General features: G+C 33.3%; 2 protein-coding genes across 2 annotated transcripts in view; one reads left to right on the forward strand and one right to left on the reverse strand.

Moving 5' to 3' along the window:
- LOC133520240 (opsin, ultraviolet-sensitive-like) overlaps window positions 1-24,347 on the reverse strand; it is a 42,667-nt gene that overhangs the window by 9,082 nt on the left and 9,238 nt on the right. The window contains exon 2 of the mRNA XM_061854617.1: window positions 286-416. Coding sequence (XP_061710601.1) covers window positions 286-416 — 131 coding nt within the window. The remainder of the gene's footprint in view (window positions 1-285; window positions 417-24,347) is intronic.
- LOC133520254 (uncharacterized) lies at window positions 3,666-10,347 on the forward strand. The gene is made up of 2 exons (XM_061854633.1): window positions 3,666-4,147; window positions 9,572-10,347. Exons 1-2 carry the CDS (start codon window positions 3,943-3,945, stop codon window positions 9,817-9,819), a joined length of 453 nt encoding a protein of 150 aa, XP_061710617.1. The 5' UTR covers window positions 3,666-3,942; the 3' UTR covers window positions 9,820-10,347.

Consider the following 24,347-nt stretch of genomic DNA (forward strand, 5'->3'; position numbering starts at 1 on the left):
AATTAATCATTTGTCAACCTCTTGAGGTAACTAATATTATATACCTGACAATCAGTACAGAAACGTCAAACTGATTTTTCATCTTATTGTCACTGAACTAAATAACAGATTATTATATAAAACATATTTTTGATTTTCAACAGTATATTTTGCATAACAAATATTTATTTTTCTTCGTGTCAATAGGTAAGTTATCTAAATTTGTAGTGTTGTAAGAAAACTCCCTGTATGTTAAACTACGTGATCGCTTTTTTAATGTTGATCAGAAACTCGTATATTACTTACCAGTTTTCCCCAAAGCCGGTCCCAGATTGAACGAGTTGAATATGAAGACCGGTGTCTTAGCCAGCATGCAGAAGTCGCTCAGCGCCAGGTTGGCCACCAGGATGTTGCCTGGAGTGCGCAGCGTGCGGCATCTGAAATGTGCTTGTTATTTACTTAAGAACGTGGCTATATGTTTTATTTGGAGCAGTGAAATTGTTTGATGTTGTTCTGGTCTGTGAGCCAGGGAATATCAATTACACAGATCCCGTAAACATACAGGATACAGGTATATAACTGCAAGCAATATCATATTGAATTCATTGAATCTATGATGGGCTGATGGCACCAAGGTATTAGATCAATCTTTAGGTATTTTAGATCGTATTTTATTTGCTATCTGTGAATCATGTTAGAAGGCGACCGATCCTGACTTAACAATTTGTTAAGGTTTTCATTACGACCTTGGTTATGACATTCAAATTAGGAAGACATCTGAAAAAAAGCAATTCGGTTTGACCTCTATTCTAATATCAGTCGAGATTCCTTTTTGTTCGAAATGAAATATCAACTGATATAATTTTGACATATCTCGCATGTTAGTTTGTATCGAATGTTACGGAAATAGGCCCCCGACTCTAGTTTGTCTCTCAATAAAAAAAAACTACGAATGCGCATGCAACGCATGTCAATGCGTGAAAAAAAATTCATTTACCGCCATTTGACGTACAGTTTATCTTTTAATTCGTTTTAAGTATAAAATGAATATGTTTTGTTTTTAAAGTAACTATAGCAAAAGTTTCGTGTAAAATGAGCGATAAAAATATTTCGGTGACGCCACCACATGTCCGCGAGTTCTGCCAAGAGAGCAATTGCCCCAACGTTTATAATATGTGTGCAGATAAAATAGTGTATGTAACTGTACATAATTAGGCATAATTAAACACTCGTGTGATCCTTTTAAGAAACTCACTCCGTCCGTTTCTTAAACCCACACTCGTGTATTTTAATGCCTTTTATTATGTAGCAGTCACATAAACTACTATTAGATAATTATATATTCAATGTAGGTATGCTCCAAAATACATAGCTAATGCATTCTCGTGCACAACAATAATTTGATTCACCCCATTATTATAAATAGTGCTTCTGGGAATTTTCCGCAAATCGATAACCATTGTGCTTATTTTGCGTGAAGCGAGGTAGCGCTACTCTAACCACCCCAGCTCCTCCACGAAGCCTAGCAAAGTTTTCAGGTTGCTAACTGCCTCTCTTAGTGTGCACGAAGTCCCTAGGTAGTAAATATAGGTATCACGTATCACTATTTAAATCGTATTTTTTGCGATTTATTGCGTATTTGACCTTTCTTAATTAGTTATTTTATATTTACTTTTTGTGCAGTTCCTCTAGAGAATTTAATGCTAATATCATAAATAAAAAATATTGAAAATACCATATTCATTTTCTCTGCTAGTGAGGCAAACGTAAAAAACTATTCCACTGCTTATTTGAACAGCTACATATTTTTATATTTTCATCGATAACATCTACCCCATTTTCAGTGTAGTTTAAGTAGGTAACCTACTTAACCTCTACCACTGCGTATTAGAACATGTTCAAGCCCAAAGATGATACTTCGATAAGCGCCTTATCCATTCTAATGCTGAAATAACAACCACTTTACGGTATTACGGTACAGTAGATACTTTGTTCGGGTCATAAATTCATATAACTGAGGTCAAAGAAAGAGTCATAGTTAATTAAGTATTTGACTGTTTCGTTTCAAAAGCGAAATATTTGATGTCGAACATGTATTGTTATCTAGTTGTAGTTATTTATTTACATTAAAAAGACGTGATCCGTCAACATCCGATAAGATTTTTACAGTGCATACCTACATATATTTATAGACCAAAATTTTGTATAAAACAGGAAGAATTTGAACTATCATTAGATTACGATTCTGTTAAAAAAACTTTTGATATAATTAAAATTCAATCCAAACTGCCCCCGACGTTGCTACTTTGTGATAAATTAATTTATTGCACGCGATGTGTTAACAACATTAAGGTACATATGGTAAATTTACGAATATACAAGTTTTACATAAATGATTACTTCAATTGATACAATTTGAGGACACGTTTCAAGACGCAAAAAGTCTTTCATTTTAAACCTTAAAACCGAAAATAGTCTTACGTGACTCGACTATTGATTGCAAGTAAATTTCACACAATAAGACGTATACCGTAAGCGTAATTTATCATTGTAACAGACGACGTGTTATTACATCGTTTACTCAGTAAATATAACGAAAAAATATCCCTATGATAAATATAGCACAGTTGAATTACCAAATATTTTCTTGGGAATTGTAGATAAATACTAGAATGTACTAAATTGGGTAAGATGAAAACGTTGACGACATTCCAATAATGTGTATCTGTGATTTGTTTAGGTACGAGTATATGAGTATGAATAGAATACCCCATTGCTCCTATAATGCATGCATACAATATATTTAAAAAAATATCTGATTGCTCTAATTAAAAAAAGGAAGTGACCTTCTTCTTTTATTGTTTCTTAACATTGCTCAGCCCGTTACCATCATCCAGGTGAACGATTTTGTACAACCATTTGCGCTTAGGCCTACCAGTTGCTAATTTAAGCGTTGCCAGGTAAGTTATTAAACATTACTTCAGGTATTTTAAGAATGTTACCAACGTAAAATTCACATTTGCTTACACTATTGGGTATAATTATTAAAAAATATATATTTCTGACCAATAACCAATACAATCACAAATACTTTTAGTAGTTATATACAAGGTGCCCGTGACCATTGCGAGACATTTTAATTAAGCATTCCTGGTAATATTTAGAAACTAAAAGGGCATTTAAAATTTTCTGGATTAGGCCTAGTTTCATAGATAATTAAATGTTTTTCGAAATCATTATTTCGCCATAAGTCGGTACAAAACACATTTTTGACTGCGGTATTGCCACTTTGAGGTCTATTCTGGACATACCTATTGATTGACATCGAAAAATTAAAAAAATGTATTCGAGAAGTTACCCCCAAATAAAAAAAAACTTTTTAGTTGATTTTAGGTTATGTGTTTATCAATAAAATAGTACATTACGATACAAGTGCGAAAAATAGGAAATTCGAAACGAGTGGCGATAAATTAAAACACGACCGAAGGGAGTGTTTTAAATCGAAACGAGTTGCGAATTACCTATTCGCACATGTATCGTACAACGTTTTACAGTACATATGGCCCTTTAAATGTTCGACACAGTAACGTAATATGCTACTTCTCGCACTAGTGCTATAAAGTAGCCCCATATGTACTGTAAATTACATTTTATGTAGGTACAGGAGTGTTCAAAAAAAGAGAGAAATTTTTTTCTTGTCGAATTTCACAAAAAGTCATATAATTTTTTTTGCTTCTGTTGCCATCAGGAATGCACCATTAAAATATCTCGCAATGCTCACGGGCACCTTGTATTAATTAATGCCTAATCAAATACCAACCAAATGTATGGTAGACATTTGTTATTGCGAAGGTACACTTAAGCATACCTATTCTATTTGCACAGTTGGCTATAAAAACGTAAGAAGCACTAACTTCAACTGATATTTGTCATTTCCATCCGATAACGTGGTGGCGTCGAAAGATGTGGAAGTACAATTTACTGGTAGTTTTAATGTTTCTGTGTGTAAGGGCTATAAGGTCTAAAGAAGACAAGGCAGATGTTGTGCCAGAAATGTGTGGTGAAGAAGATACAGGGGTCGAGTTTTTGCCGAAAGCATTTGATCCAATAATTAACAGTACCAAAAATGTGTTTAAAAACGTTCTATTGCCTGATTCAAATACTACAGGTACGTTATAATATTATGTATTCATTTTATTTTTGTTTTTTTAATCCATAATTATTAATATATCTAAACTTTCATAAAACTCTTCTTTATACAAACCTTAAACCTACCTTAACGCTGTCAAAGTTTATCTCTTTCTAGCAAGGGACATACTATTATCAGCGACTGCTTCTGACAGTCGTTTATGTGCACCATTAGATTATTTTTTTAAGAACTTCGTTTTTTCCTTGCATATTGGACATATATTCATTTACAATAACAATATAAATAATGGATATATACATATGATTACTATAACTAGCTTATATCCAACATAGGTCCTTGAGGCATTGTACCCAGGATGCTGGCGGCATTTCCTCGTTGTATCGCAATACTGATACGTTGTGCGAGGAAGCCGCCAGCTCTTCGGTCACCAGTTACTTGAAGTAGCAACTTTAGCTTCTGGCCGTACTTAAGCATTACTCGTTTATCTTAAATACTTATCCGGACTTTTATCAGTACCCCTAGTGTAAATGTAGTCGATAGCGAAACGTGACGTACGCGTTTGCGTTAAGTCTCATTTTGTATAGGTTTTTGAACAGCGCGCCAAGCGGGACGTTTTGGAAAATCTCATACAAAATGACACTTAATGCAAACGCGTACGTCACGTTTCGCTGTCGAAAATATTTACACTAGGGGTACTGACTGCCACTCAAAAAAATACGCCTATTTTAACAAAAGCGATCCCGATTTCAGTTCACTATTTTCTCAATCGGTGCTCGCAAAGATAAAGACCGAGCACATTTTAGGTAACGAGCCGTAGACTTAACTCCATTTAAAATGGCTTCAGACTGCCATTTTAAAGCGGGTAGTCAGAGAACAACATCTTCGATCTTATTTTTGTACGTTCAAGGAATTCAGGACCATTTCGAACCTTGTCACAGTGACAATAGTATGCGGTCCCTAGCTTTCATATTAATTGTCAATATGACAAGTTACAAAATGGTGCTGAAATTAACTTCTTTGACTGTAACAAGATGGGGATTATAAGTATTATAACAGTTTTTTATAGCGATAAAATGTGGAAACCTATAAGAGGTGTACCGAAAAAAAACTGTGAACTTCAAATGAAAAAAAACTGATGCGATAGAGATGAAACATAGTTTTTTAGAATAACTACAATGAAAAGTGACTTTTAACTTAGATAACTGTCAATTTTTTTAAATTTGTTCTGTAGGAATGATAGGCAGCTTCTTCCTAGCTCATTCAGTGGCAGCTTTTTACGGAATCGTTTTTCATATTTGCCTGCATCAGCCCGTCACCTGCTGGAATTGTTAATGTTTTTTGGTTATTTCCTTTTCTCTTTTCATACACTTTTGATTTGAGCCCAATAATGCCTGTATTCCGGAACGTTCTTTCAGGCACATACATAAAGTCATTCAACGTCACACATATATAAAAGTAAGTAAGGTACAGGCGAAACCACAGAATATTTAATTTACAAAATACAATACAAAAATTCTTTATTCAACAAAAACACGTAAATTATGATCAAAGGGATGGAGTCTCCCTGTAAGCAAAATAAATGCTTGTGTTGGGAGACACCGCTCTTCCTTTGGTAACTTTTTTTAAGTATAAAGTATAAATATCTTAGGATAACCATATAAACTATTAACTAAACTAAACTAACTAAAGAACTAAAGGAGCGATAATACATTCTCTGAATACAGATAAAGTGCCTTACTGTACTAACAACAAACTATCTTAGAGATATTCTGTGTACGTGTGAGTGTATGTGTGTGTGTGTGTGCGTGTGCGTGTGCGTGTGCGTGTGTATGTGTGTGTGTGTGTGTGTGTGTGTGTGTGTATGTGTGCGTGCATATATGTGTGTGTGTGTGTGTGTGTGTGTGTGTTTGTGAAAGATTATCGTATTATATTCTCTGTCTCATCGTATGTTTTTGTTTTTAGCCAGTTTATTATGAGCTTTTTACACTCATGATGTGGTTTTGTGTGAATGTCTAACAGTTTATTTATTTTATTATAGAGATGTGAGGCTTGTATCTGGTATTGTGAGCTAGCAAATTTGGTTCTAATAGTTTTAGGTAGCATAGCTATGTTTGGTATTACTCTTTTTCTTTTACATTTCGGGCTAAGTGGCAGACTCTTGTGCTTTTTTAATGTTGTTTGTAGGATATACATAATTTGTTTAAAAAATAAATATTTTCATTTGTGTATTTGTGTGTATTTAAGTGCCATCAAAATGAGGTGTACCTAAAATCGGAACTCGAATTTAATGAAGACATCAAAACATTGATTTAATAGCTTTGCCAACTAAATAATAATCTTTCAAAGTTGTCGCAACAGTCCTGTGATTGAAGTTCTCGGTTAACAAGCGACAAGGTAGAACGCCTCATTAGGAACTCACTTCTGTTTATGAAACAGATATTTTACATTCAGTTTTACGGCAAAATTCATGATTATGTTTTAATAATTTGATATGGTTTTAATTTTATTTTGATACAATCTTGAGTCAAGGTTCAAGTTCAAGGATCAAGAGTCAATGGTTGAGTCAAAGTCAAGTCCACCTTTGTTGGGTGATCATATATTTTTGCCATGCCGATTTGTTAAATGAATAGTTATAATGCCGAGAGAAAAATACGTTGTACATTTTACTTCTATCCGATATCCGACATCGGATCAAAAAATGTGAAAATGCTCTTAATTGTCGTCAGAATACGCCTCACGATGATACGTCGACTTAAGATCTTAACCAGACATAGAAGTTTTTGTGGCAATAACGAGTGCTTGAGAAAATGAAACATCGACAAATATGCCATCGATAAGTCAGTCATAGATTAATAATTAAAAAATGTAACTTCTACTTGCTGTAAATTACCAAGAAATTTCAAGAATGCAAATTAATTTCGAATCGGACCATAATTTCTTGATTACATAAGTACTTACTTATATGAATAAAACGTCAAAAAATAAGAAAACTACCAATGGATGTATCAAAGAAGATAATAAAATTATAGAACGTGTTGTGTATTTCGCGGTAGCTATCTTTTTTATACAATGTTATAAATATCTATAACCCTATGGTGACATCGATAATAGATATGTCGATATTTGATTTTTCCTACTCCTCTACTGTTATCTGTCATTTATGTATTCATTAACACGAATATAAGAACATATATAAAAGGTTTCAAGAAAAGTCTATATTGTCTATTCCTCATAACAGCACTTGTGCTTTTAATCGCTATAACGTTACTGCGATTAATGGCTACCAACCTAACAAAATCAAAACGAATACAGTTTTAAACTAAGTGCATTGCTGCCAACTTACAATATATTCATTTGGTTGCATAGTAAAAACAATTACTTCATAAGTCAGAAACACGCATGTGACACCCGTAATATAGCAACACCCATAGACTACGAAGACCGCTTAGCGTTGCTTGTTAGTCTCCGTAGGCTACGGTGGCCAAAATCGAGAAAAAACTGTCCAAAAATTTAATTTAGCAAGTAGCAAGTATCAGGGCCTCATGAGTTACGAGAAGGTGTCGCTGACCGGCACACTGTGGGCTGAAATTCGGCTTTCATTGACATAGAAACCGAAGTTGTTATTTTTACGTTTTTTTGATTAAAATAGGTTTTGCCCAGCACTGTTATGGTAACCTATGAATTTTAGACGATTTGGAATGAAAATTGTGGAGTTACGATTTTTTTTCAAATTAAATGTATGGAGCAGGAACAAGAAATCATCATTACTCAAGAGCCGCAAAACAAACCGTAATATCCTCGCAGGTGGTTATACTACGAATTATTTGTGATTTTTTGGCATACTACATATATCCGCCACGGGTGCGGTTTTTTTTTTTAAATCATTAATTGTTTCTATGGAAAAAGCACAAAAACCAAATTCAACATTTTAAATTTTTTTTGATTGAAATGAGTATTGCTCAGTGTGTTTATGCTAAGTTATAAGTTTCACACGATTTGAGTTGAAAATGGTAGAGTTATGATTTTTTTTCAAAAAAAATGTATGGAGCCGGAACAAAATATCAAAATATCTCAAGAACCGCAACAAATACGATAATATCCTCGCAGATAGTTATGCTACGAATTATTTGTGATTTTTTGGCATACTACATATATCCGCCACGGGTGCGATATTTTGATATTTTGTTCCGGCTCCATACATTTTTTTGAAAAAAAATCATAACTACCATTTTCAACTCAAATCGTGTGAAACTTATAACTTAGCATAAACACACTGAGCAAAACCCATTTCAATCAAAAAAATCTTAAAATGTTGAATTTGGTTTTTGTGCTTTTTCCATAAAAACAATTAATGATTTTTAAAAAAAAAAACCGCACCCGTGGCGGATATATGTAGTATGCCAAAAAATCACAAATAATTCGTAGCATAACTACCTGCGAGGATATTACCGTATTTGTTGTGGTTCTTGAGATATTTTGATATTTTGTTCCGGCTCCATACATTTTTTTTGAAAAAAAATCATAACTCTACCATTTTCAACTCAAATCGTGTGAAACTTATAACTTAGCATAAACACACTGAGCAAAACTCATTTCAATCAAAAAATCTTAAAATGTTGAATTTGGTTTTTGTGCTTTTTCCATAGAAACAATTAATGATTAAAAAAAAAAACCGCACCCGTGGCGGATATATGTAGTATGCCAAAAAATCACAAATAATTCGTAGTATAACCACCTGCGAGGATATTACGGTTTGTTTTGCGGTTCTTGAGTAATGATGATTTCTTGTTCCTGCTCCATACATTTATTTTGAAAAAAAAATCGTAACTCCACAATTTTCATTCCAAATCGTCTAAAATTCATAGGTTACCATAACAATACTGGGCAAAACCTAGTTTAATAAAAAAAAACGTAAAAATAACAACTTCGGTTTCTATGACAATGAAAGCCGAATTTCAGCCCACAGTGGCCGGGCCGCGGCAGGCCAGGCGCGTAGCAAGGTATGCTCGCGCGTCTTGGCTATATACTTTTGCTTTGTTTACCTAAATTAAGATTTATTTTGGTTGACTCGTAGAAAAAATTATTGTATGCAACGTTGTATAAGTAGGTCAAAAAATGCTCGTGGCGTATTCCTTTACAATGGTCGCCTACGCCTTCGGCTTCGGCTCTCATTGTAACTCACGCCACTCGCCTTTTTTGACCCTTCTTATACAACTGTTGCATAAAATACTATTGTCAATCACTTTATTTTGCCACAAAAACTTATATGTCCTGATCATAACAAAATACGAAATAACCTTACAAAATTGTTAAATCAGAAAAGGCTTCCAACAGATTTATACAGCGGGCTACAAATTCTTTAACGATTACGTCGATTACATTTTACGCGCGCTTAGCATTTTATTTGTGCCATTAAATTTAATAATCTCTTTATCGGTTTAGGAAGCCAAGACGAGTTGAAAAGTACCAAGTGTGTTGGTGACGGGCTTCTGGACTTCATACAATGCGTGGTGGCCTCGAAGATAGAAAGTTTTCGGCAAGATCTTAGCCAGGTTGCTTTCCCCGAGACACATCCCGAGGTGTTTCGGCGGCACCACATGAACTCCAAGATCCAGAGCAGCCTTGAGGAGTGGATTAAGAAGTTTATCAAGGACATGGTTCCAGATACAAATTGTACATCTGATGAATAAACTTTTGGTGTACCTACATAAATTGATATTGAATTTAACTCACATACGCATATTTCAACTAAGTACCTCTTGTTGATTTTATTAATCTTTGAAGAATATTATATTGGTATCGCATATATTGTATTAAATGTACCTATACCTATCTACGAAATAGGTAGATAGGTATACTTGTGAATTATCCTAGTGTTCGATTGGCGTTAGAAAACTGTACGAAATTCACACATTTTTGAGATATATTCAAAATTCAAAATTATAATTATCTCGGCTTTGAAAAGTCCCCAATAGCCCCTATAATATGTAGGTACTCCAAATTGAACGAAAATAAGGAACTGCATTAGAACTTTATAATTTGATGTCAAGTTGAAATCATTTTAAAATTTCTAACGTTTTGAAAGTGGATTATTGTTGTTCTATGAAGTGTGCAGAAAGTGAATAGTGATACATTCCTGCACGAGAGCATTTTATATTACAAGTACATTTTTCAAGGTTTTTTACGATATAAGAAATTAAAAATTGGTTTTAAATGGATTTGTTAGACAATTTTGATATTTAACTCTCCATTCCATGATTAACTATACTTTTACCTAAATTGTTGATTGTATGTACATATTTCTTAAATACACATGTATATTGTATATTACTTTCCAAGTATTCGAAATGAAAATTAGTGTTAAACTCGGATGAAATTCCATTTAAGTTTCAGGCTATTAGCGTTCTCACTGCGCTCGAGTGCCAAACTATCTCAACAAATGAGTGCCTTTCATCCCTTGGTTAACAATCTATCTAATCTATTGTATCACTCTCAGCGCATGTCAAAATGATATTAAATTTAGCGCAAATTCTTAAATTGCAATGTCGTCCAGGCATAATCATAAACAAACAATGCAATATTAATTCAAATTTTAAACATTTTCATTGAATAGAGCTTGCTATCGAAGTTAATTTCCTGCCAAAGTCATGCTGCTCAATCTATTGTTAACTTGTAGAATTCCGAACCTTTTATTAAAAATGTTCTCCAGAAATTTCCTCTTTAACTTTCTTTATCTTAGCTTCATCTCAGTATTGATTTATGTCATATTGTCAGTAATGAGGTCAACCGATAAACAATAGGGTTGTTTCCAATTTTTTGAAACGCTTGTATTACGTTCTATATTAACTAAAAGTTGCCCTAAAATTCAACTTTTATACTAAAAACGGCTTTAAATATGTTAAATTAACAAAATATATTTCGACAGATGCTTTGGCGCCCAAAACGCTCTTTGAAAATTGTGTGACGTCACAGTTTACGGTTTGACACATAACTTCATACACACGTAGAAGATACGAACTGTCAACTGACATTTGTCATTTGTTGTTTATCGCCTAACTGTCAACAGTGTCAATCCGAGAGTTGTGACGTCATCAGAATCTGCAATGACGTTTCGAGTTTGGTCACGTGACGTGTGCCAAAAGATATTTTGAATTCAATATTTACTAAAATATGGTCATTACAGGTCTCCTAAAAGTAGTTTAACATGTTCTTATAATCCAAAAGAATTTATTGGGATACAATTCTGCCCTAAGATTTGTAGATGGAAACAACCCTATTCTCGCTAAACGGAAGTTAATTTTCATCGGTAATGATGGGTATTTAATTATTTCTACCTAATTAATGCTGGTTTGGGGATCTTGTCTAAAATTATTCGTCATTTGTAGATAATTATCTTATGTTGAGGATTTCTGCTTAGGATGGATTATCTCCTTAATTTACTGTCTCCGTAACGACATTTTCTCAAATTAATAATATTCCGTGAGTTAATTTAGACGAACAAGATACTATGTTCATGTAGGTCTTTAATCCCAGATAAGGTAGTTAAAAATGATTCAATTAATTAGGTATCTTGCGGTATATTATTTAAGGTATAGTATTTTTTTTAAATAATTATATTAAACAATTCTAATTTCACTTTGCATTTTGCTTTAAAGTTTGGAGGTGTAAATGTATTAATATTATTACAGAATAATGATATTATTTAAATATACTCTTTTGATGCGCGCACAAAACGCGTCCATCTTTTTATCAATTTGTCAAATATTGGCAAGCAGCGCCAACTTTAAATAAGCCTTATTACTGTTGAAAGACGTAATACAAATGGTCAATTAACAATAAGTTCACTTTCATTAGTAAATAATGTACTTCAAACAAGATCAAAATATTACTTTATATTACATGAGAAAATTATTTCAGTTTTATTTACACGCCAGATTTTGAAATTTTTGATGAAAAATACCGCACTTATTTTATGGAATAGTATGAATAGTATACGCACAGGTGTTTAAAAGTTTTTCTTTCCAGATTCATGTTTTCACTGCAGGATTTCTCCACATTGCCGTTTTATTTCGTGATTCTGTTTTTACCATCGTAATCTAGAGATTCTGAAGATTAATAAGATGTTCGTTTCAATCCTAAACGCTCCAGTTTGTTCTGGGCCCAAGTGCCCCAAGTGCCTATACAAAATCGACCATCTCCTTTAATTTGTTTGGTTTTGATACATCTCGATTCTAAAGATACCAACAACAAGACACATTACTTGCCAATACAAGAGCCATTACTTGGAGTCGGAAACCACTAGATATAAAATGTCGAGGGTCGCCATCAAAAGTTGGATACCCTTTCCGACCCGATGAGTTTCCCAAGTCTTCTCTTTGGGGTGCGCAGACATATTTTACATGATTAGTTAGATGCCGCACCGCGGTGCCGTTTTAAAACCTTTAACCTTGCAAGTTCCCGCGTTGTATACTACTTATACAAGTACAAATTGAGTTCGAGTTTAAAACTTTTAAAGAAATAATAAAATAAAGTTCCAAATTCAACAGCAGAATAATACCCCTGTGTCTTAATATGATATTTTTTTAAATTCTAAAACTTAAATATTTTTGAGATCATAAAAGATGTTTTTGATATGCTAAGTTTGTACTATTCTTTCTCAAACAAATAAAGTTTTCACTGAAACAAGCGTTTTCAATAAAAAAACAAATTATGCGAAAATAACCGAAAATAATCAAACGAGATTAGCATTATTAAAGCTGCGTTTTCACCAGAGGATGCGTAACGAGAGATGTGTTTGTTAAGAACAAATATAAAACTACACGCTGAGCGAGGAAAACAAATTGTCAGATGACAAGCAAAACCCACTAATGACCACCACAAGTATAGCCATAATGAACCATATTACTACTGAAATAAGGTTGATTTTTATTTAATTATATTTTAGTAATTAGCATACATCGGGGTTTTTAGTGCGGGAATGTTTTACACTAGTCAAAAAATAGATAAAAACTGTAAAAACCGATACTATTTTAACATTTCGAGCTTACTCCCCATTTTTAATTCATAGTTTGATAATTATTTTACAATCAACAAAGTTATAAATACACGAAATCATCCCCGCACCAAAAACCCCTATGTATGGTAATTAGTGAGTTTTGCTTGTCACCTGACGACATGAAGTGATTCTATTGGTGGTCTTAACAAACACATCCTTTGCTACGCATCTTCGCATATCTCTGGTGGAAACGCAGCCTAACAAGACTCTGAACCTTTTGATCAAAAAAATCACTCACTTATCTGAGCAAGTTAGCAAAAAGCAGAAGTGCTGGTACAAGCTAGCCAATACATACATACATGTAAATTGTAAGTGCAAATAAATAAACCTTACTAGAAATGTAACCGTCATGCGGTTACTTTGACAGCGTTACTGACGACGCATTTAAAGGTCCTGGGCATTAAAATGGTTAAGTTCTAAAATATTAATTTAATCAAAATCTAAAATATTAGAATTGATAGAGCTGTTTAGATATGGTCAAGTTCTCTGTATGGCAAGATTGGTGCACTTGTGTGGTCTATTTATATGTGTCCGTGGATTGAGTTACGTTGTTCGATTTTCTGCGTCAATGAGCACTTATGGATTCATAATGGCAAAATATGGTAAAAATAGAAATGCGTCGTGGTAGTACTACAGTAGACTACACTCATACTCATAGTTTATTGATAATAATGATAATGTAAATTACATGACTAATATAAATTAAAGGTAGATAAATATACAAGATTCATAAATTTGAGTAATAAATTCTACTAACAAGTCAATTATTACGACATTCTTACTATTATTATTATTTATTTAACTATTTCCAAAATTATTTATTGACAATAACAATATACATAATGGATATATACAGATGATTACTATAACTAGCTTATATCTAAAATAGGCCCTTGAGGCATTGTACCAAGGATGCTGGCGGCATTTCCTCGTTGTATCGCAATACTGATACGTTGTGCGAGGAAGCCGCCAGCTCTTCGGTCAAATATTTAACTACATATATTTTGAGGTCAAGTATTCCTCGACACTATAAAACGGCTGCTCAATAAGCCAAATTTTAGTTTAGCATTGAACATCGCCAGACTAGGCGCATCAGTCATGGATGCTGGTAATTTATTGTACACAGCGGGGCCCATGACGTGAACCACTGACTATGTGAGTAGTTTATGATAATTATGATATGTTTGACTATACTCTGTGGGGTGAATATGTACATCATAATGTAGGTACCACTTGTTCCACGATGCCGAGCCTGAAATAGCAAAAATAACACACATATTGGACAAGTGGCTTTCAAACAATAAGTTAGACTTACGGCCCGATTCGAAGAATGATTAAGACACGTTTAAGATCTTGGAAAGATTTGTAAAAGATCGTTAACTATACGACATGTCAAAAAATCCTCTGTGATCCCAATAAGATCTATCTACGATATTTCTAACGTTCAAGTGACATTGGTTGCCCGAATCGAGCTGCTTCGGTCAATTATACGACATACCATCGATATCTAAATGAGAACTTATCTAAACCAGAACTTATCGTTATCGTATCTCATTCTTCGAATCGGGCCGTGATGTTACTTAGTGATGTGACATTACTTTGAACTGTATAGTACTGGACACTGTGTAACATACTTAGGCTCATCAGTTAAATAGCTGCTCGCCTATAATTACATACATAATAATAATAATAGACCATCCCCTGTTGTATCATATTGTACGCTCCGTATACGTTACGTGTATCCCTTGCTTTTAGATTAAATTGTCTTAAAGGGGCTCTGCGCTATGGCTTCGGCCCCATGCATGCCAAAGGTCCGGGACCCCATGGTACCGAGATATTGTTTATTGTTTATTTATTCAGTTTACAATTGTACCTTAACAGCTAAAGCCACAGACAGCGGCACAAATACTTTCATACTTTGATAGTTTAGTTAATGCGCAACAAAACAAAAACACACAAATCACTTAAGATTTTGTTAAATACTGTACGCGTGCAAGAATAATATAGAAAAGTAGTACATCTTTCTGTAAATTACAAGTGCATAAATACAAATGAAAAAGTCATTAAAGTTCCCGTTTATTAAAATACGACTGTTTTTAATTCGAATACTCAACCCCGAGGGAAATTTTATCTCGAATAGTGTCGCTAACATAAAAAAATGGCAAACGCGAATTCAAATCAAACAAAAGGGTAGCAACATATCATTATTCTTAATAAGATTTTGATCTTACTGTTTTGTTGTAGGTACAGTCAGCACCAATAATAGCGGATGAAACAACGCACCAAAAATATCTGATATTCCAGATAACTTTTCCAAATAAAGATAATTCTCAAAAATTTACTTTCAAAAGTATATCTTTTACAGTCTAAATTGTTAGAATATAGAACCATCAACTTTTGTTAAGGTGTTACAGAATGGTAGATACTTTTGAAACCTTGTTGGATCCGCTACTTTTGATGCTGACTGTACCTATCGGTACAATATTTTTATAAAAAATAAATCAGAAAAAATATAAATAATAGCATAAAAGCCTAACAATTTTCTAATTCTTACACAGTTTACCTATAAACCTATTATGTCTTTATATTTTACTGTGATAGAGAAAATAAATGTATTTAACTCTAAACAGGAATTAGGAATTAAATATACTCGTAGATTCGTTTTTTTCTTTTACAGGGGTTGCGCCCTGTGCTAATATCTCCTTAGTAACTCCTTGTGCTAATTTATAACCGAGTAAGCGAAAGACACATGACTTAAAAGTCAATTCTACCAGCCAACATGAGGAAACAACTCAAACTTTGCATCAATTTACTCTACCACTCTCAGAATCTCTTTATTCTTTAAAAATTTATGAGAAAATTGCATTTTACGAACCGGTGTGGTAAAAAGTTATTGGATCTGACCTGTTTATGTAAATAAACTATTTTTGTATTTTAAAATTGGTAGAGAATTACTGTTTTTCGCTTAACAGTGTTTGCAATGATGAGTAAGTTTATAGTAGCTAAAGTACCTAGCTTGCTAACGAACAGATGTACAGAGAAAGTTATATAATAGTGAACCATCAGCACTCTAAAGGCACGGAACCCTAAGAAAACTAAACCACGTCTACTGAATATAAAAGGTTTATCTACAAATATTTTCGATATTTAATTTAAATGTAAAAATAAACGAAATAAAAATAACGTTCTACATAGAACAATGCATAGGTAAATAGTTACAATCTACAGAAATGTTTTTGTTATTTTTTTATTCCACGGAAATATCATACAAGGTAAATCACAAGGAATACATTTTTGCAATCATATTTTTCTTGTAGATAAGTCGATCTTATAACATATTTCCTACACATCTCGCTTCGCTTGATTGTTCAAAAACTGATAAGAAAGTTGAAGGGTGGCGAAGTTTTGAGTTATTTCCTTATGTAGGTTGGTAGAATTGACTTTTAAATGATTTTGAATGATAAATATTTAATAACTTTCATTGGGATTTGATTTGGTTTAATTTAGTGTTTTTGTTTCAAATTTAAAATGTTATTTTTCACTCAGTGGCAAAATTTGCTTAACGCTCGCCAAGCTTCTACTTTTCGAACCACTCGCTACGTTCGTGGTTCATTTTCGGAAACTTTCACTTTCACAGATATCAATATTAGCACGAATTTGCAACTCAAATAAAACAAAGTTCTTACTTACTCATTATCCGTACTTACCAATTACAAATGTCTCTGTCAAACTACATATATGCCCATACTTTGCTTTCCCCAAAACAAATATAACTGTAACTGTGAACCTGTACAAGTAGAATGTATTACTTACATGTAGCCCAGTTTTTACTGACGCCGAGCTCACGAAAATCTACCTCCACTCTATCCGCCCACCGATACTTAGGATGAGTTTTATTAGGTAAGTTCTGTCACTGACAGTTCAAAGTTCCTACTAACACACTAATGGCCCGATTCGGAGAATGATTAAGACGGTTTAAGATCTTGGAAAGATCTTTAAAAGATCGATAACTAAACGACATGTCAAAATTGACATTATTTCTAACTTTACGATATTTCTAACGTTAAAGTGACATTGGTTGCCCGAATCAAGCTGATTCTATCAATTATACGACACACAAACGATATTTAAATGAGAACTTATCTAAACTAGAACTCATCGTTATCGTATCTCACTCTTCGATTCGGGCCGTTAGACGTTTGTAAATGTCACTTGTAGATTGAATATTTTTTTTTGGCGGAATGGACCTAAACTAAACTCATTATAGTTTTACTTTTGGCCTCAGGAATGCATCGCAAAAATATTTCGTGTTCCTCGAGAATGCCTTGTATACTCGCTTCTCTATATTCTCCTGTTCCTGTTACTACGTATTAGTAGCGCATTTAGATGAATCTAATTAACAATTATTAGTGGTTGACATACGCGATTTAGTAGCAGTAGGTGGAGGGTGGTGTCGGGTATGTGGTCTGCGTGTCATGTACAAATTAAGTAGGTACCTAACCTAACCTAAGGATTTGAGATATGTATCTACATTTTACTATCAATATGGTTTCAGGTGGTAATTCAATAGGCATAATATTACTTCGACTTATTGGAAAAATAAACAATCGCGATTGTCTACTCCATATTTGATTTGCTAAATCAACCCCAAAACAACAATCCTTTGAATGCCATCATCTATTTACTAAAACTACCTGTAACTATCAAAAGGTAGGTATATATTGTGTAACTGGTATTCCTATTATGGTAATTATTGTTGGTATTATTATGGTCTTTTATTTTTTATTTTTTCTTATGTTAGGTTTTTTATAATATGTATATAAAAGTAAAATATAATAAAACTTACAAAACAATACAAAAGGTATAAACACATTATAAAAAACCTAACCTAGTATGCCATCAGCAGCGGGGCAGGGCCCAAGCTGCCGGTGGTCAGGGCCGCAGAGAGAGGAACCGGCGGACTATCCGCGCCGTGCTCAAGATCACCGCCTTCTGCATCTGTCCCTTGATCCAACCACCTAACGAGAGCCTCTCAAGTTTGGTCGAGCCTCTTCGCTATGAGACCGTCCGCTGAAACGACTATCGGGACAATGATCGTCGAATCAATATCCCACATTTGTATTAGTATTTGTATTTATTTATTTGCTGAATATGGATTTACAAAGGTGTACAATAATATATTTTAGTTAAACCATACTCTACTTAGTGTATCTTGCAAAATTTGAAGTAGGTATAGTCGCACTATAACATAAAATAAGATGAACATATTAAAAATAACATGTCTGATTAATTATTAACATTAGAAAAATCATGCAGCGATTTATTACAATTTCACATTTCTATAACTGTTCAATTTCATAATCAAAGTAGGTATTCATGTATGTAATAAAAACACATGTCACAAAGCCATAAAAATAATTTATTTTTAAACTTGTTGATTGGAAGGTCTTTTATGTCAGCTGGCAACCTGTTAAATATTTTTATGCACATATAAAACGAACTTCTAGCTGTTTGTTTGAGACAAGTTTTTGGCAAAAATAGTACATTGCGCTGTCTAGAAATACGGTCATTGTAACTTATCATATCACTGTTTTTTTTAAAAGTAAGTTTCATTAAGGCGAACAAAGAGAGCTATTTCAAATATGTACAAGGATGGTAGAGATAATAATTAATTTATTATTCTTTTGCATTACTGGCTTACAGGATTCCATTTCTTCCAGTGTGAGTTGGCTCTTATACATTTTTTTTGCATTATAAACACCCTTTGCACATCAAATGAGCTACCCCATACTATTATACCATATCTGAGTGTAGACATAATGTAGCTGTGATATGCCAGTAATGCTGATTCTCGAGATACTGTTTGTCTGAGTTTCCTCAACGGGAATATAATTTTATTTATTTTACTACAAACACTATCAACATGCACATTAAATGCTCATCCAAATCTATGAGCACATGGCGGTTATCTCGTGAGCCAAGTCTAGGTACATACTGGACCTGTCCTTCTCAGCTTTCACGAGATTCTCATCATGGGGGATGGTGATGTCGACGAGCACGGCCCGGCTATTAATCAATAAATTATTATGGTAATTGTTATGATTGTTTGCTTTCGTATTTTATGTATAATTCTAAAATAAACGCATAGTTGACAAGAAATATGCATATTTTCGTGTCAAAATTGATTTAAAAAAATTAAACGGGTTATTCTAAAACTGATTGACGATAACTAAGTCATTATATGATATCATTAGGTAAAGATAGTTTATTTTTCAAGTTGGCATATTATTAATATGCGCTTATGGCAGTCAAATGTTCCAATTTGTGATAATTTGGCAATCGCTGTAAGGTGCAAATTGTAATTTGAAATAATAGAATAAATAATAACAAATAAAGCTACGCCGGCTCTAACCCTACACCTCTGACACGAGAACGTTAAAATCCCTCCTAAATTGTAGGAGGGTCTTTCACACCACGTAACAATAGTGTTCCGGACCTTTCGGAGGCGTGCGCGGAGCCGAATTTATTATTAATATAACACAATAATACATTAACTACTATAACATCAAATATTTTGTCTTCAGGCTTATATATTTCCCATGATTCTAAATACGTATCTACATAATAAAACCGTTTATATACGAACGTGGGCAGGCGGAAGGCTGTAAAAGCTAACAAAGCTAGATTTGCTCTGATTTTAATAATTAAGCAGAAAAAGAGCATTTTGCAAGCGTTTATGCTTCGTTAATAATCTGCGCTTGATAGCAGAGTTTAGTAAGTATAGAAGACATACAATCTCCATCAACTTGTGTATAACGTGCCTCAGGGGTATTACACAAAAAGGTCTACTTTGTAGGGACGTGACGAGTATATTACGCGTATGCCTACCATAACCTTTTTGACGCCAATGACAGATATATCCGTACCGTGGGTCCACCGCCGAAGACGGATTAATCCGTCACAGACCACATCAACATAGATCTACATTAAAAACATAAGTCAACTTAACTACCAATATAGGTATTATATTTGGTTAGGTAGCTAAATAAAGGTAAAAATATGAGGGCTGAGGGCTGTTTATCTCTACAATGATTCCAACAAGACAGAACTTATTAAACTACCAGTATAACTTACTAAGCCACATTACTCATACGTAAGACCAGATTGCTCAGAACTTTAGCAAAGTTTAATTACTTTCATTAACGTGGCTGCTCCACCATTTCGTATTCTGTGAGGTACAAGCGTACATTTTAATATCTAAATTATGTCATTTTGCTATCGTTTGCGCGTGTATCTCGCTCATACTTGTTCGTATGTGTATTGGCTCGAGCGAGACGCTCGGCGAATGATAACAAAGTGACATTACTAGATATGAAAACGTAAGTTTGAATTTAAATGATAAAGGCCTCCAGATAAAACCATAGACGTGGGACACTAAAATACTCGTATGTACAAAACTAAGAAGTCTACAGAGACAAAACAAATATTGTAAACCCGAATAAAATAACATATATGGCACTGGCTGTACACATATTATATTACCTAATTTATTAAATGATTTGCCAGAAGATGAAAATATAAAATATTTAAATGGTAAACAAAATTATTAAAATGCACTTATTAAATCTAACAAAACAAGCTACTTATCCTAAGAATCCTACTATGATTTTTTATTAGATATAAGATATTAATATATTGTTTGATTTGTTCATTCAATACATTAAAAAAAGTATTTAATAAACTTAACCTTTAATTGTTTCGTTCACAAAAAATCTGCGAACGTATAAAGCATATTTACGTACAAAAATTAAGGAATAGATCATTAAAATGAATGCTTTCATTTTCCCGGTTTTTACCTACGTTTGATAATTATTACGCAATATTAATATATCTAAAGAAAATTCATCAAAGTTAATGGTTTCACTTGTATGTACGAGTAATAATGTCTTTATTCGTATTTTGTATTCTATGGAATTTTGATATTATTAAATTCTTTCACAGAAGGAACAAAGTATTTGTAATTCTGCACTATGTAAACAAGCTCTAGTTCTCAAAGAGAATTCTGATAAATTAAACTTAATGTGAAACAAGATTCTGCATATGTTAAAAACAGACTACACGAGTACAAGGGCACATTATTGTACATATTTGTAAGACATGTACTACCTACATAGTAGTTTCTATAGTAATCTAAATTGTATTTTTTTTTTCTTATTTAAGTAATGCATGTTCATTATGCGATGTAATGTTTTGAAAATATGTGTCTCGCCGGGTTTCTTACCGGTCCAGATTGGGATACCCTCCTCCGATTGAGGGGAGACTTAAATCTTCCCGGGTCAGAGGTGTAGGGTTAGAGCCGGTGTAGCTTTATTTGACGTTCATAAGCGCATTGTAATATGCCTACTTGAACAATAAACTATTTTATCCTTATCTTATCTTATTTTTATCGTTTTGAGATAAGTGGTAAAATGGTAATCACAAAAATGGTATGGTAAATGGTAAAGTCACAAAATAACGATCTCTTGTGATCGCGATCCTCAGTTATGAGGAAACGAGGAAGAAGAAGCATACAAATAAATATTGTTATGGTATTAAATCTTAGCTGTGAGCCTGTGGCCACTGTTGTAAATATATATTTATAACTACAAAATGCTATATCTTTTAAAATACCTCCAGCTTGCACTGAAAATCTTAAAGAGTTTTAAATTGAAAGGCTTTATGTGCTTAAATAGATACTTCAAATATGTAATTATGTAAGTAGCTCATATATTATTGCGAGATAATATTTTATCGTGAGAATCCTTAATTACCTAACAGTTTATTATATTATATATATTGGTACTTTAATATTAGATCGCAATTAATCTGAAATTAATAATCTTCTTAAATTAAGTTCAAGCAAGTCCAAATAAAGACAAATGAATGTTCTTCTGTATAAAAAAAGATTTTTTTACTTAAAAGATTTCGTTTGACTTTGAGAAAAGGTCCTTTTATTCTTTCTCAGATAGCGTAATGAGTCTTAATGAACCCACCAAAGGTCTAAAAATAATTATCTTTAAATTTAATAACGCGTTTCGTTGTCCAAAATGGCACGCCGTTTGCCATTGTCAAAGTTTTGGCGTGAGGGCTTCAACAAACAGCCGAATTTGAAACAAAATAGGATGTTTCCAAATTGAAACGAAGACTAATGTCCCCTTTCAGCGTTTAGCTTCGTGACAATTGCCACTTTAGAACCCAATGACGAATGTAAAGTTAAACAATGAAAAACTTTTCGTCGTGTTGTTTGAGTGTCAGCGTTCTGATAAATTATCCAAAGGTTTCGTTACTAACATTCGCATGACGATTAAAGGTTTCGTATTTCTCTTTTTAACTGGGTCAAATGCGAATCTGAATAGATCCACATTTTTGTGATTTTTCATGTAGATACTTCAAACTTATTTCGAAGTTAATGTGATTAGATAGGGGTTTGCAACTTTGCACAGACCAATTACTTGGGTTGCTTTGCATTCCCGTTTCACGTGAATATGTATGTTTCATTTCAACTACGTATAGGTAAGCGGAACTCGTATGTTAATATCATGCTAATAAATATGTATGTTTCAGAAAACTCGATGTTCAGAATGTATTAGGAGGTAACTTTGTATATACGTAGCAAGTGTAACAAAACCGTGCGCGGTTATCTGTGGTATCAGTGCAAATAAAGTGAATGAAAACAAACAAAAAAATGTTCTACCACAATATTCAATTCTTAAAAAATACAAATACGTGAAAATGTGGATACAATAAAGTAATTAATCTCTGGTTCCAAAGGTAAGTTACGAACCGATATTATGCATCGGTATTTTTTTAATAAATACAAATTATAGGACATTCTTACACAAATTGACTAAGGCCCACAGTAAGCTCAATAATTTTAATTTAATTTATTTGATAATTTTAATGTAATTAAATTGATAATTTTGATTTAATGTAATGAATAATGTTAATTTAATTTATCCGTATTTTTAATTAAATTTAATTTATATTTTAATTTTATTTTTTGTAATTTATATGTAAATATTTTGATTGTTTGTTGTTTTGTGTTTTTGTATTATGGATCTTGTCCGAAATAAAGGCTTGTGTTGTGGGTACTTAGCCAACGATATAATTGTATATAATATATAAATATGTATAAATCCTTAAATACATAGAAAACACCCATGACTCAAGATCAAATATCTATGCTCATCACACAAATAAATGTCCTTACCAGGATTTGAACCCGGGACCATCGGCTTCATAGGCAGGGTCACTACCCACTAGGCCAGATAGGTCGTCATTATTTATGTCTGTCCATCTGTTTACCAGCTAACGGCCCGATTCGAAGAATGAGATAGGATAACGATAGTTCTGGTTTAGAAAAGTTCTCATTTAGATATCGTTTATATATCGTATAATTGACAGAAGCAGCTCGATTCGGACAACTGATGTTATTTTGACGTTAGAAATATCGTAGATAGATCTAATTGGGATCACAGCAGAATCGAAGTAAACGTCAATTTTGACATGTCGTTTAGTTATCGATCTTTTGAAGATCTTAAACGTGTCTTAATCATTCTTCGAATCGGGCCGTATCGGTATGAAATGTCCAATGTAAAGTAAACCCTAACCCCCTTATTCATAAACGTCTACTAAAGTTGACAAGCCGCTAATAATCGTTTGTCCCTTTCCGACGTATTGGTATGATGGAAAGGAACAAACGATTATTAGCGGCTTTTCAACTTTAGTAGATGTTTATGTATAGGGGGGTAAATGGCTAAACAATTTAAGTCCATGACTGTACTTAACATTACTTACTTTGTTATTATAATTAGGAAAATAGAAAATGTTTAGTAATTAAATAAGATATTTTTCATATACGGAAATGAAGTATTTCGTCAACATATCGTTTACATGAAGTATATTATTAAGTAATTGAAACTATAGGTAACGCTATTGAAATCGAAGATTAACACATTCACCGCCAGGCGCGGATCCAGCCGTCAAAAAAGGTTGTGGTCACAGCCACCCGAAAATCGGCCAAGTGCGAGTCGGAGTACGAACTCACTCATGAACAATCATGACTCAAGAGTCATGATCGTCGTCGTTCATGAAAGATCATCATCTATCGATCTCAATAGACTG

Source organism: Cydia pomonella, chromosome 8 (genome assembly GCF_033807575.1).
Source record: "Cydia pomonella isolate Wapato2018A chromosome 8, ilCydPomo1, whole genome shotgun sequence".
Lineage (NCBI taxonomy): Eukaryota > Metazoa > Arthropoda > Insecta > Lepidoptera > Tortricidae > Cydia > Cydia pomonella.

Coding starts and splice junctions, on each gene's coding strand:
- LOC133520254 (XM_061854633.1), top strand. CDS start 3,943: ATGTGGAAGTACAATTTACTGGTAGTTTTAATGTTTCTGTGTGTAAGG. Junction 4,148..9,571: donor GCCTGATTCAAATACTACAG/GTACGTTATAAT, acceptor TTATCGGTTTAG/GAAGCCAAGACGAGTTGAAA.